The sequence below is a fragment of the Arvicanthis niloticus genome, chromosome 1 (assembly GCF_011762505.2).
Source record: "Arvicanthis niloticus isolate mArvNil1 chromosome 1, mArvNil1.pat.X, whole genome shotgun sequence".
Classification (NCBI taxonomy): domain Eukaryota; kingdom Metazoa; phylum Chordata; class Mammalia; order Rodentia; family Muridae; genus Arvicanthis; species Arvicanthis niloticus.
Window position 1 is genome coordinate 145,826,417 of NC_047658.1, and position 14,361 is coordinate 145,840,777.

At 37.5% G+C, this 14,361-nt stretch overlaps 1 protein-coding gene across 2 annotated transcripts in view; it reads left to right on the forward strand.

Moving 5' to 3' along the window:
• LOC117710720 (cytochrome P450 2C19-like) overlaps positions 1-14,361 on the forward strand; it is a 47,603-nt gene that overhangs the window by 14,904 nt on the left and 18,338 nt on the right. For both annotated transcript variants that reach the window (XM_076920343.1, XM_034505872.2), the window contains exons 2-6: positions 5,143-5,305; positions 6,410-6,559; positions 9,157-9,317; positions 10,126-10,302; positions 11,518-11,659. In XM_076920343.1, coding sequence (XP_076776458.1) covers positions 5,143-5,305; positions 6,410-6,559; positions 9,157-9,317; positions 10,126-10,302; positions 11,518-11,659 — 793 coding nt within the window. The remainder of the gene's footprint in view (positions 1-5,142; positions 5,306-6,409; positions 6,560-9,156; positions 9,318-10,125; positions 10,303-11,517; positions 11,660-14,361) is intronic.

Consider the following 14,361-nt stretch of genomic DNA (forward strand, 5'->3'; position numbering starts at 1 on the left):
AGAGCTATCTTCCAGGATCTGCTGAGCACTCGGGCCCAGAAAAGAAGGTCCAATTTCTTTGTTCAGAGACTCGAAGTTCTTGTCATGCAGATCTTTCACTTGCTTGATTAGCATCACAGGTAACATTTCATATTATTTCTGACTGTGTCATTTCTTTAATTTCTTTCTTAGTCTATTTATTGTTTGAATAGAGGAAAGCTAGTAATTTGTTTTAGTTAATGTTGTATCCAGGCACTTTGCTGAAGTTGTTTAACAGCTGTAGGAGCTCTCTTGTGGATTTTTTGGGTCACTTATGTATACTATCATATCATCTGCAAATAGTGATATCTGGACTTCTTTCTTTCCAATTTGTATTCCTTTGATCTCCTTTTGTTGCCTAATTGTTCTGGCTAGAACTTCATGTACTATATTGAATAGCTAGGGGGAGAGTGGGCAGCATTGTCTTGTCCATGATTTTAGTAGGATTGCTTCAAGTTTCTCTCCATTTAGTTTGATGTTGGCTATTGGCTTGCTGTATATTGCCTTTATTATATTTAATTGTGAACCTTGAATTCCTATTTTCTCCAATAATTTTAGCATGAAGGGGTGTCATTTTGTCAAAGGCCTTCTCAGTATCTAATGAGATGATCATGTATTTTTTCCTTTGAGTTTGTATATATAGTGAATTACGTTGATAAATTTTGATATATTGAACCATCCCTGCATCCCTAGGATGAAGCCTACTTTATTATGGTTAATGATCATTCTGCTGTGTTCTTGGATTAGGTTTGCAAGAAGTTATTGAGTAGTTTTGCATCATTCTTCATGAGGGAAATTGGTCTGAAGTTCTCTTTCTTGGATGTTTGTGTGGCTTAGGTATATTGTAACTGTGGCTTCATAGAAGGTATTAGGTAGTGTTCCTTCTGATTATAGTTTATAAAGTAATTTGAGAAGTATTGGTATTAGGTCTTCTTTGAAGGTCTGATAAAAGTCTTCATTAAAACCATCTGGTCCTGAGGATTTTTTTGGTTGGGAGACTTTTAATGACTGCTTCTATTTCCTTACAGGAGATAGGACTGTTTAGATGGGTCATCTGCTGTTGATTTAATTTTGGTATGTGGTATTTGTCTAAATAATCATCCATTTTATCTAAATTTTTCAGTTTTGTTGATTAGAGGCTCTTGTAGTGGGATCTGATAATTTTTTGAATTTCTTCCGTTTCTGTTATGTCTCCATTTTCATTTCTGATTTTATTAATTTGGATACTGTCTCTGTGCTCTCTGGTTATTCTGGCTAAAGGTTTATCTATCTTGTTTATTTTTATCAAAGAACCGGCGTCTGGTTTTGTTAATTCTGTGTATAGCTCTCTTTGTTGTTACTTGGTTGATTTCAGCCCTGAGTTTGTTTCCTGCTATCTACTCCTTTTGGGTGTATTTGCTTCTTTTTGTTCTATCACTTTCAGATGTGCTGTTAAGCTGCTAATGTGTGCATTCTCCATTTTTTCTTATGGAAGCATTCAGTGGTATGAGTTTTCGTCTTAGCACTGCTTTCATTGTGTTCCATAAGTCTGGGTATGTTGTGCCTTCATTTTCATTAAATTCTAAAAAGTCTTTAATTTATTTCCTCCTTGACCAAGCTGTCACTGAGTTGAGAGTTGTTCAGTTTCCATGTGTATGTGGGCTTCCAGTTGTTTTTCTAGTTGCCTTAATCTGTGGTGATCTGATAGGATGCATGGGATTATTTCAATCTTCTTGTATCTGTTGAGGATTGTTTTGTGTTCAATTATGGTCAGTTTTGGAGAAGTTATCATGAGGTGGTGAGAAAAAGGCATATTCTTTTGTTTTAGGATGAAATGTTCTTTAGCTATCTATTAAGTCCATTTGGTTTATAACTTCTGTTAGTTTCACTGTGTCTATATTTAGTTTCTGTTTCCATGATTTTTCTATTGGTGACAATGGGGTGTTAAAGTCTCCTACTGTTATTGTGTGAGGTTCAATATGCACTTTGAGCTTCAGTAATGTTTCTTTTACATATTTGAGTACCCTTGCATTTGGACCACAGATATTCAAAATTAAGAGTTTATTTCTGTTTGATTTTTCCTTTGATGTTTCTGTAATGTCTCTCTCCATCTTTTTTGATAATTTTTGGTTGAAAGTCTATTTTACTGTATAATAGAATTATTGCACCAGCTTGTTTATTGGGACCATTTGCCTGGAAAAATTTTCCAGCCTTTTTCTGTGAGGTGATATCTGACTTTTTCACTGGAATGTGTTTCCTGTGTGCCACAAAATGCTGGGTTCTGTTTTTATATTGAGCCTGCTATTCTATTTCTTTTTATTGAGAATTGAGTCCATTAATGTTGAGAGATATTAAGCAATGATTGTTACTTCTTGTTATTTTTGTTGTTAGATGTGAAGTTATGCTTGTGTGGTTCTCTTCTTTTGAGTTTGTTGTGAGATTAGTTTCTGGCTTTTTCTTGAGTGTACTTTCCCTCCCAGTGTTGGAGTTTTCCTTTTCTTATCATCTATAGGACTGAATTGGTGAAAAAAATGTTTAAATTGGTTTTGTTATGGAATATCTTGGTTTATCCCTCTATGGCACTTGACAGTTTTGCTGGATATAATACCCTGGGCTGGGATTTTTGTTCACTTATGGTTTGTATGACATCTGCCCAAGATCTGGCTTTCATAGTCTCTGTTGAGAAGTCTGGCATAATTTCGATGGGTCTCTTTTTATATGTTGCTTGACCTTTATCTCTTACCAGTTTCAATATTCTTTCTTTTTTCTGTATATTTTGTGTTTTAATTATTATGTGATGGGAGGAATTTCTTCTCTGGTCCCTTCCGTTTGGTGTTCTGTAGACTTCTTGTATGTTTATAGGCATCTCTTTCTTTAGTTAAGGAAATTTTCTTCTATAACTTTGTTTAAGATGTTAGCTGGCCCTTTAGATTGAGAATCTTCATTGTCTTCTATACCTATTATTTTTTGGTTAGGTCTTTTTATTGTGTCCTGGATTTCTTGAATGTTTTGAGTTAGGAGTTCTTTGATTTTTGTATTCTCGTTGACTGCTGTGTCAATGTCTTCTTCTAGGGTGTCTTCTATGCCTGATATTCTTTCTTCTATATCTTTTATTCTGTTGGTAATGCTTGCATTTGTGACTCCTGATCTCTCTCTCTCTCTCTCTCTCTCTCTCTCTCTCTCTCTCTCTTTTAGGTTTTTGATCTCCCTTTGTGTTTTTTGGTCTCCCTTTGTGTTTTTCTTTTTTAATGTTTCTATTTCCATTGTTAGATCCTGGACAGTTTTGTTCAATTTCTTTATGTGTTTGATTGTGTTTTCCTATATTTCTTTAAGAGATTTATTTGTTTCCTCTTAAATAACTTCTACTTCTGTTTTTTTTTTTTTTTTTTTTTTTTTTTACCTGTGTTCTCCTGTATTACTTTGAGTGAGCTATTTATGTCCTTAAATTCCTCTTTCATATTCATGAGATGAAATTTTAGGTCTGAATCTTGATTTTTTTGGTGTGTTAGGGTATCCAGGGCTTGGTGTGGTGGGAGAACTATGTTCTGATGTTGCCAAGTAGCATTTGTTTCTGTTGCTTATGTTCTTGTGTTTACCTCTTGCCATCTAGTTATCTCTAGTACTAACTGCCCTTGCTGTCTCTGACTGGAAATTGTTCCTCTTGTGATTCTCAGAGTCCAGGTATCTCTGTTATCCTGTGATTCTGGGATCCTGTGATCCTGAGATCTTGGGTGTGTCAGGCTCCTGAGAGTCGAGTTGCCTCTGAAATCCTGAATTCCTGGTGATTAAGCTCCTGGGATCATGTTGTGTTAGAGCTCCTGGGAGTCAAGATTTTTCTGGGTGTTGCAGGAGTGAGTGAGTGAGTAGTCAGAGGCCTGTGTCTGCATTGAAGACAGGTGTAAGCTGGAAGGAATCCTTGCCTCTGGCTGTACAGGAATTTGTGTTTCTCTGGTTCCTGTTGGAGGGGTGTTCCAGTTATGCCAGGTGTTGGGAAAGATGTTGTGGTCTCAACTGTGATCTTGGGTATGTCAGAGCTTCAGTGATCCTGGGTGTGTCTGATCTCTTGAGAGTCAAGCTTTCACTGTGATCTTGTGGTTCTATGATCCTGGGCACATCCAAAGCACCTGTGCTCCTGGGCGCTTCAGAGCAGCTGGGAGTCTCGCTCCCTCTGAATGTTGTAGGAGTGTGTGTAGAGTCAGCACCCCAGATCTGCTCTGAGCACAGGTTCAAACAGGAAGAAACCCATGCCACAGGTTGGGTGGGGGTTTCTGCATCTCTGGATCCCAGCAGTCCCAGTTACTCAAGGTGTTGGGCAGATGTTGTGGCCTCACCTGCAATCCTGGGCATTTCAGAGCACCTGAGAGTAGGGCTCCCACTGGGTGTTTTAGGAGTGGGTGCACAGCTAGCACCCTAGGTCTGCTCCAGGCATAGGTTCTTTTTCTTGGCTTTCTTTAATGTGTTTATTTATTTTCTCCAATGGTTTGTGCTTCTTGGTTTTCTCCGAGGGAGTTATTCCTTTTCTCTAATTGTTTTTGTTTCACTGGATTTTTCTAAGTGATTTATTCCTCTTTAAGGATCTCTATCATCTTCACATAGCTGGCTTTAAGTTCTTTCTTGTGTTTCAGCTATGCTAGAATATTGAGGTCCTGTTGTGGTAGGATAAATAGGCTTCAGTGGAGACATATTGGCTTAGCTATTATAGATTGTGTTCCTACAGGGCATCTATCTATCTGAATTTGGGGTGATTATAGGTCTAGGTGTTAAAGTTCTGTGTTTGTCTTGGCTGGGTGAGTGGTTTTTTCCTTTGGTTTCTGCTTCCACTGTAGAATTTCACTGGTGAGTATGTTTGTTCTTTGTTGCCTGATTTTCTGGCTTGCAAAAGTGGCGGACTTAAGGGGAATACATGCTGATGTTGAGGTAAGGAGAAGATTGTCTGTTATTGTGATAAGCAAGCCATGAGTATTGTATCTGTATAACAGAGTAGGGAAGCCTACCTGATCTTCTGGTAGGCATGTCCTGTTCTTGATCAGTGTGTATCTCCCTGAGTTGGGGGCTGGGATAAAGCAGAGAGGTGGTAAGTGTGGCCTGTCATCTACTGACATCTTTTTACTACATTTTAATCTCTATCTCTTTTTTGTTTTCCAGTTTTCAAAAGTATATGGCACTGTGTTCACTCTGTACTTGGGCAGGAAGCCCACTGTGGTGTTGCATGGATATGAAACTGTGAAAGAAGCCTTGATTGATCATGGAGAAGAATTTGCTGGAAGAGGAGTCTTTCCAGTGACTGATAAGTTTAAGAAAAACTATGGTAATAAAGAGGCTGGACAGCCAGCCCCTGAACTCTCACCACTCACAAAGCTTCCCCATGCCTTGCACTAACTTGATGCTTGCATATGCTTCCCCTCACCCCATTGCTGTTTTAGGCCCACCACCTGACTTTTCAGAGGAGGCACAGCCTGGCACCAAAATAGGGCTTTTCCCATTTCATAGTGATACTCCCTAATGAAATGCCCCTCTTGGGAACGGCAAGTGCCAGCTTGAGAACAGATAAACAGCAACAACTCTCAGCCCCCATGTCACCGAGGCTGGCACCTGCTCTGATGGATGGCTAAGCACTTCTTTTTTATTTTTTTATTTTTGGTTTTTCAAGACAGGGTTTCTCTGTGTAGCCCTGGCTGTCCTGGAACTCACTTGGTAGACCAGGCTGGCCTTGAACTCAGAAATCTGCCTGCTGGGATTGCTAAGCACTTCCCAATGCAGGTGGTCACTGTCCTTGGGAAAAGCAAAAGACAAAACATCCTTGGAGAGATAAGCGCTATACTTTGGGGCAATTAAGTGTCCCCAGACAGCTGTGGCCAGTTTGTAAAAACGCGAGTCCCTGATAGCACCATAAAAGCCAAAAAAGCTTCCCTCTCCAGTTGTGTAATCCTGCCCACTGCCAAAACAAACGGTATTGTGTTTGAGAGATAACTTCCCTTATCACCTTCCCTGTCATCTAACCTTGAAGCCCCAGAATTTGCCTCTGTATAAAAATTTCAAGCCCCTAGACATGGCATTGCAATCCTGCCCTGAGTAGTAGAAATGGATTGTGATCTGAACCAGGTTTATATACTAAAGACTCTTTTGTCTCACTACATCAGATTGGTAATTTTTTGAGCTCTTCTGGGAATCTCGAGATCTGGGCATAACAGTAAATGTCCATGACCAATATGTCCATGTGCCTAAGTGTCCATGCATCCAACTGTACTCATGTGCTTGTGTTCATGTATGTGTGTTGGACTGTGGTCCTAGGAAATATACGGATGGAAAGCTGACTTGAAACTTGTTCAATCCCAGTTTGGGTTTTGGTGTGGCAACCACTCATTGCACCATTATCTGGGAACTCCCTACTCATTTATGCTCTTCCTTTTAGGAGTTGTTTTCAGCAATGGAAAGACCTGGAAAGAGATGAGACGCTTCTCACTCATGACACTGAGAAACTTTGGGATGGGGAAGAGGAGCATTGAGGACCGAGTTCAAGAGGAGGCTCAATATCTTGTAGATGAGTTGAGGAAAACCAATGGTGGGTGTCACTTATCTTAGACTTCTATATTTTTATGAGATCCTTAAGAAATTTTGAGATTGGCTAGAGATTTCATTCTATGTTTTGCCTCAGTCTTTATGTTGAAAGTGTGATTTGTAACAAAAATAGGAGAGCTTATATATCTGTGATACTTGTTTTATAGTGAGATTGTGTCTATTGTAGAGGGTATAAATTATCACCAAATGTCAATCTTTTCTACCTGTTTTGTCTTCAAATAACAAAATAATTATATGACTATGTTGTGAGCTTATTTTCTGACTATTTAAGGATGGTAATTTCCATTAGTATAAATATTAACTTCACTAGCATACATGTTGCATGTAATCACAGCATCATACTTGTATAGAAAAGCAACCACAAAGTACAATTGTCTTTAGTTGGACTATGTTGTACAGCTGACATATGCTGCATCCATGCATAAAATTCTGACAGAATGTTGCTGCAAAACACATTTTTATTTGGATATATCTTAATAAAGATTTATCAGTTCATGTTCTTTTTAAAGCATAGCATAATTTATTAAACAGAATAAATGACTTGTTTTATGCTATAGATTTATATTTTTGAATAAATGTATGTTATCACATGATTTTAAAAATTAATGTTCAATTATTGGTGATGTATATAACTAGGCTTCATTATTGGCTCTATCTTCATTTATCTCATTTCCCTTTATTTGCTGTATTAGAGATTACAAATTTATGGCAATAATTGTTTTCCCCACTCTAAGGCTTACAAAGATTTTGAAGTACTTTTCACAGTGAAACATGACCTCATTTTTAAATGCTGTTTTTCACATTAACAGAAGAAAAAATCAGATTTCTTCTTTGAGCCACACATTCTTCTGTTTGCCTTAAGTACACTTTATTTTGTCCTTTGACATAACAAAATATTTATTGATACAACATTTCCAGCAATGCTATAGTGTTGCTTTAATAACATACCCAACAAAAACATCTGAAGGAGGGTAATTTGTGATCATAAATTTTGGTTATAATCTATCATGATCAAATTTTACAGAAGAGGAACTTGAATCACTTCCTAGTTAATCCATGGTCACTGGCACATATGCAGCAGAGGACTGCCTTGTCTGTCCTCAGTGGGAGAGGATGGGCTTAATCCTGTAGAGATGATGCCCCAGGAAGGGGGATGCTGAGGAGGTGGGGGTGGGTGGGCATGTAAGTGAGGAGGGTGGGTAGGGGAGCACCCTCTTAGAGGCAAAGTGGAGGGGACATGGAGTTAAGAACTTTGGGAAGGGGGATGGGAAGGGGGCAAGATTTGGAATGTAAATAAATAAAATAATTTATATAAAATATGTATATAAGTACTCTATATTTATATAAGTAAATATGGAGTACAATAATGAAAACAATGCTCCTGCTTGGCCAATTCCCTTCAATTTATGCACTCCAGCACCTAAGCCTATGGAATAGTGCTAATCAATGGGATGGGTCATCACACTCTACTAAAATGTCCAGAAGCTCCTCTTTTTGGTGATGTGAAAGCCTGTCACATTGATAATCGATATTAAGTACTTCAGAGATTTAGCTTCTTTTATTATTATTATTTATTTATTTGATTTATGCAAGCACACTCTAGCTGTATTCAGGCACACACAAGAAGAGTGTATCAGATCCCATTACAGATGTTGTGAGTCACCATGTGTTTTCTGGGAATTGAACTCAGGACCTCTGGAAGAACAGTCTGTGCTCTTAACAACTAAGCCATCTCTCCAGCCCCATTTAGCTTCTTTTAAATGGGGGTGGGGGGTGGGATTATAGGAGACTTTTAGACATAGAAGAAAGAATTAAAACTTTACCTACATTTTACTTTTCTTTGCTTTATTTTGGAGGCATATTTCAAACAAAAGTTCTCATCTTAACTTTGCTCTAAGAAATCAATTTCATATTTAATGCTTATTTACACAATTTTCATGTCACATAACAAAGATGTGTTTCATTCTCATGTTAGTTTCCCCAATACCTAAACTTGACACAATCTCTATTTATTGTATTCTACTGGCTAAATACATGAATCTTTTAGCTGCTACATGTAAGTGTTTCTAGGTTCCAATAATTTCCCCCCGCCTTTTTTGGACCAGGATGCTTTTTCTCTTTCATTTTTATTAGTTCTATTTATTAGTTTGTACATTGCATTTTGATCATACTCATCCTCAAACTATTCCCAGATCCATACTGCCTTCCTCTCCCATTCATCTTTGTACTGTGTTGTTTAGAGGCTTAACAAACAGACATGACTAACTTCTAGCTTTGCATTACTGAAGATTTGCAAAGTATTTTTCCCCTTCCAAAAGAGCAGATGCCTGGTGTGAAAGGCCAGATATGAGATGAAAACTGAGCATACTTAAATTCATGAATTAGATGGAAGGCCAGATCAGTGACTTACATTAAATATAAAAATGTTGCAAAGGTATAGTCCATACTGTTATGTCTATCAGGCTGTGTGTGGGTAAGACTTGCTTAAATTGTCATCAGTTTCTTTATCTGCCAAGAGATGTCATTTTATATACACACATATATTTCAGTAGCATTTTACAGTTTTTCCCAATTCTTTAGGTGTGCCCTGTGATCCCACCTTCATCCTGGGCTGTGCTCCTTGCAATGTCATCTGCTCCATTGTTTTCCAGAATCGTTTTGACTATAAAGATCAAGAATTTCTTACCTTTCTAGACATCTTAAATGAAAATATAGAGATTCTGAGTTCTCCTTGGATTCAGGTGAGTTCAAGTTTCTTTCTTTAAAAACAAAACAAAATAAAACAAAACAAAACAAACTCACCAACCACTTAGAGATGTATGCTTCATGAAATTCCAAAAAATTCTTTAGAGAAATGAAAGCTTAACTGTAGGCTCTTAGAACAGTGTTCACTGATTTTCTATTAAACCTTAAATCACTTTCCTCTATAAATCAATAGGTCAGTGCTTAGAAGATACATAACTCAGTGGACATTTATTTCATTGTTGAAATCTTCTGTTAGCAACAAGGCTTAGGCTCCATCAAATATTTTAGAGACCTGGTTATAAAAACACTTAGCAGAAACACCATAATTTGCAATGAGAACATTTTCTTCAAGTAAAGACGGTGTTTGGGATTGAAACTGCTAGGAACCCTGGAGTACAGCACTGGTATTTAAACAACAATTGACATCTTAAGTAGCCATATAGTTGGCATAGGTGTGAAAAAATATGAGTGATGTGTGGGTCCTGTCAAATTTTCCCTGTGCTGAGTTGACACATCTTACAGTTTGTCTAATCTTTGTATGATCTTGAAGAAATCATCTAGCTGTTCTGCACAGGTTCACAATTGTAATTCAAGAATCCTTGAGACTTTCCCTGCTCTAATTCTTATTCTGTTCTTCTGTAGAAATTTTTACAGGCAAAAAGAATTTCTATATAAAACGTAATTCACTCATCAAGATGGATAATATATTACTTATATTTGTATTTACTCTTCCTGGCCAAGGTGTACTATACAGTACACATCCATACATTCTTTGTTTTAAGCTTCTATTATTTTCTTTTGTAGATTTGCAATAATTTTCCTGCTATCATTGATTATCTACCAGGAAAACACAGAAAATTACTTAAAAATTTTGCCTTTGCAAAACACTACTTTTTGGCAAAAGTAATACAGCATCAAGAGTCACTGGATATTAACAATCCTCGGGACTTTATTGATTGTTTCCTGATCAAAATGGAGCAGGTAAAATGATAATAAAACTCCAATTTAGTTATTTGACTGCTTGAGCATTTTTTTTTTGTTGCATGAATTGACTGTGTTTACAGTGATATTTAAATGGTTCAGACCAGCACTGATTGACAAGTACTTCATGCACCTAATGTGTACATGCGTTTGCAATAAGCATTCCAGACAATGAAAAGTTTAGTAATTTGTCTATGTTGACCCTATTTTTTAGATAAAAATAACCCTGATGAAGAGACATACAATGCAATGGGTCCATCAAACAGAAACATCTCCAAAATTCTCAGAATAATGTCATGCCATAATATAAAGATGAATGTTGTCTTTGTAGATAATGCATGGAAACTTAGAAAAGCAGCTCCAGATAGCCAGACTACCTACAACATCTGCAAACTGAATCTTAAAACATCAAATCTTAAAACATTAGCTGTGTACAGGTGACAGGTGAGGGGCTTTCAGATGAATTCTAAAATGTAGGCTGTGGTTTGAGAAGGAAATAGTGCCAAGCATGAAAGATGTCTTAACTGAGTGTAACTTCAAGGGAATTGACATGGATGTGAAATTGTGGATTGATGTCTATCAGGCACTTATATGAATAAATGCTTTTGTCATGGCTCCATTTTATTGAAAAGCCACTTATTTTCATTGAATACTGTCAGCACTCATTATAAATGTAAGGTCTTTGTTTGTTTTGTTAACTCTCCATTCTGATCCACTGCACTGTATGTTTACGCTAGCAGTGTAATGAATTTATTATCCTTATTCAAGCAGTGTACTTGCCTGGTGAGTCATAGACCTTCCCGTTCTTTGCCACATTTACAATTGAGACCTTTATCTGCATGAGTAGCCCCATATCACATACTGTCTGCTTTTTCTCCTTATGTATATTTTGAGTAAAACATTTTTTTTTTTTACAAAAGGGAAATGGGGCACCATTTCTTTTGTTTATGTATGTTTGGGAGCACAGTAGGCTGTATGTCTCACCTGGCTGAAGAGTGTCACAAAAGATTTTTTTTTCATACAAGAAACTGGGTATAAAATTGGAAGATGGGGTTGGGGGGGGTCTACATATATCCTGAACACAGGTCAGTTTCTTATCCTGCTATACTCTCCAAGGTCTGTCAGGTCAAACTTGTCACATGTAAGTAATGTTATTCACTCTGCTAAGCACATTGATACATAATTTGCTGGATAACACATTCAAACCATTTCTAGGAAAAGCACAACCCAAAGACAGAGTTTACTTGTGAGAACTTGATCTTCACAGCATCTGATCTATTTGCTGCTGGGACAGAGACAACAAGCACAACCCTGAGGTACTCTCTGCTGCTCCTGCTCAAGTATCCAGAAGTCACAGGTAAGGACACAGGTGGAAGCAGGTGAGTTTCACAAAGAAATTAGAAGACACCCCCAGAATCCTTCATTTTGTTTGTCTAAGAGAAGCCTCAGAATTTAATCTTTTGTGGCACTACAATCTGCTACATTTATCAGTGGGACTGAAGTGAGATATCTTAGACCATTGCAGAGGAGGGTGCTTCATAGAAGTGAAGACAAGGCAGGAGAAAAAAAAGATCAATAAAGTCCTGTTCTAGTGCATGGATTTCCTAGGAAGTGATTGTGTTTATACAAATTGTTTTAAAATACAAGTTAGTTTAAATTTGGAAAAAGCCATACTGAATGGCAGATATATTCTTAAAGATGTTTTTCCTTATACTTTCTTTTGTTGTTATAGAAACTTTTTTTTTTTACAGAAAAATAAATATCAATCTTAGAATTTAATGAGAGGACATTTCAATTTAGGCAAAATTTTTTAAAATCCCACATCTGTCATTTCAGAAATCTGCTTCCCTAAAATACTGTTTAACATAGAACAAATTATTGAGGAACTATACATTTTTATATTAAATTTTTTCTATGTATATGAATGTTTTGCCTACATTTATCTCATTATATATACCATGTATATGCTTAGTGTCCACAGAGGTCAGAAGAGGGAATCGGATATCTAGAAATGTAGTACATGGATACATTGTTATGAGCCACTGTATGAAAAATGGGAATTGAATCCTGGTCCTCTGCAGGAGCAACAAGGTCTCTTAACCTCTGAGCAAATTCTTTTTTATTTTTATTAAGTAATTAATCTCAACATCCTAAATGCTGTTCCTCCTCAAAGTCCTTCTCTCACAGAGTCTCTCCCATCTCCCATTCTCTTCTGGGAGGGTGTAGTCCCCTGTGTTTCCAACCAACCTTGGTACATCAAGTCTCTGTCAGATTAGGTACATTCTCCCATACAGGCCAGACAAGATAGCCCTATAATTTTGTCTTTTAAGAACATCTTTATAATTTTTCTTTTAAAAAATCTCTCTCTCTCTCTCTCTCTCTCTCTCTCTCTCTCTCTCTCTCTCTCTCTCTCATTTCTTTACTTATATTTTTACACTTCAGATTTTATTCCCTTCCTGGTCCACCCTCCAACTGTTCCACATCCCATGCCTCCTCCCCAACTCCTGTCTCCATAAGGATGTACCTATCCCCTCCCTACCAACAGACTTCCAGACTCCCTGGGTCCTCCAGTTTCCTGAGGGTTACGTGCATCTTCTCTGACTGAACCCAGACCCGGCAATCCTCTGCTGTATATATTGTAGAGGTCACATATCAGCAGGTGTATGCTGCCTTTTTGGTGGCCCAATGTATGAGAAATTTTGGGGGTTCAGGTTAATTGAGACTGCTGGTTCTCCTACAGGGTCACCCTCCTCCTTAGCTTCTTCCAGCTTTTCCCTAATTCAACCATGGGGGTCAGCAGCCTCTGTCCATTGGATGGGTGCAAATAACTGCATCTGACTCTTTCAGCTGCTTGTTGTGTCTTTTGGAGGGCAATCATGATAGGTCCCTTTTTGTGAGTGCTCCAAAGCCTCAGTAATAGTGTCAGGCTTTGGGGCCTCCCCTTGAGCTGGCTCCTACTTTGGGCCTGTTGCTGGAACTTCTTTTCCTCAGGCCCATCTTCTTCTCTATCCCTGCTGTTCTTTCAGTCAAGAACAATTGTGGGTCAGAGTTTTGACTGTGGGGTGGCAACCTCATCTCTTACTTAATGCCCTGTCTTTCTGTTGGAGGTGGGCTCTACAAGTTCCCTCTCCCCGCTGTAAAGCATTTCATCTAAGGTCTGTCCCTTTCCAAATATGATCAGTCAGATCCTCAATGAGAAAAAGTTCTTGCTGGAAATCTATATTCCTTGCCCTCAGGTATGTGGTGAAAGAAGAGAATGGATACCTTGATGTCATATGTCATCCTCCACACACACACACTGTGGCACATGCAAAACTTCACATCCACATGTCCACATTTATAGATACGCATGTGCACACGTGTGTGCATGCACATGCACGCGTGCACGTGTGCACAAACACACACAAATACACACACAAATAGAATAAAAAATGTAAAAAATGAAAAATATAAACAAATGTAAACAAATGTAAACAAATGTAAAAAAGTAACCTCAGCCACACATGTGAAAAAGGCTTTGCAATTGTGCTACACACCCACTCAAATGATGACCATAATTTATTTTTTCTTTCTTTTTTTATTAATTCATTATTTTATTTATTTACATTTCAAACAGTGGAAAATTTTTTCCAACCTTTTACTCTGAGGTAGTGTCTGTCTTTGTCACTGAGATGTGTTTCCTGTTTCATCAAAATGCTGGTTCTTGTTTACATTTCAAGTTTGTTAGTGTATGTCTTTTTCTTCAGGAATTGAGTTCATTGATGTTGACATATATTAAGGACCAATGATTGTTGCTTCCTATTATTTTTGTTGTTTGATGTGGAATTATATTTGTGTGGCTATCTTCTTTTGGGTTTGTTGTGAGAAGATTAATTTCTTGTTTTTTCTTGGGTATAGTTTCTCTCCTTGTTTTGGGGTTTTTCCTTCTATTATTCTTTGCAGGGCTGGATTAGTGGAAAGCTATTGTTTAAATTTGTTTTTATTATAAAATATCTTGGTTTCTCCATCGAAGGTAATAGAGTTTTTCTGGGCATAGTAACCTGGGCTGACATTTTTGTT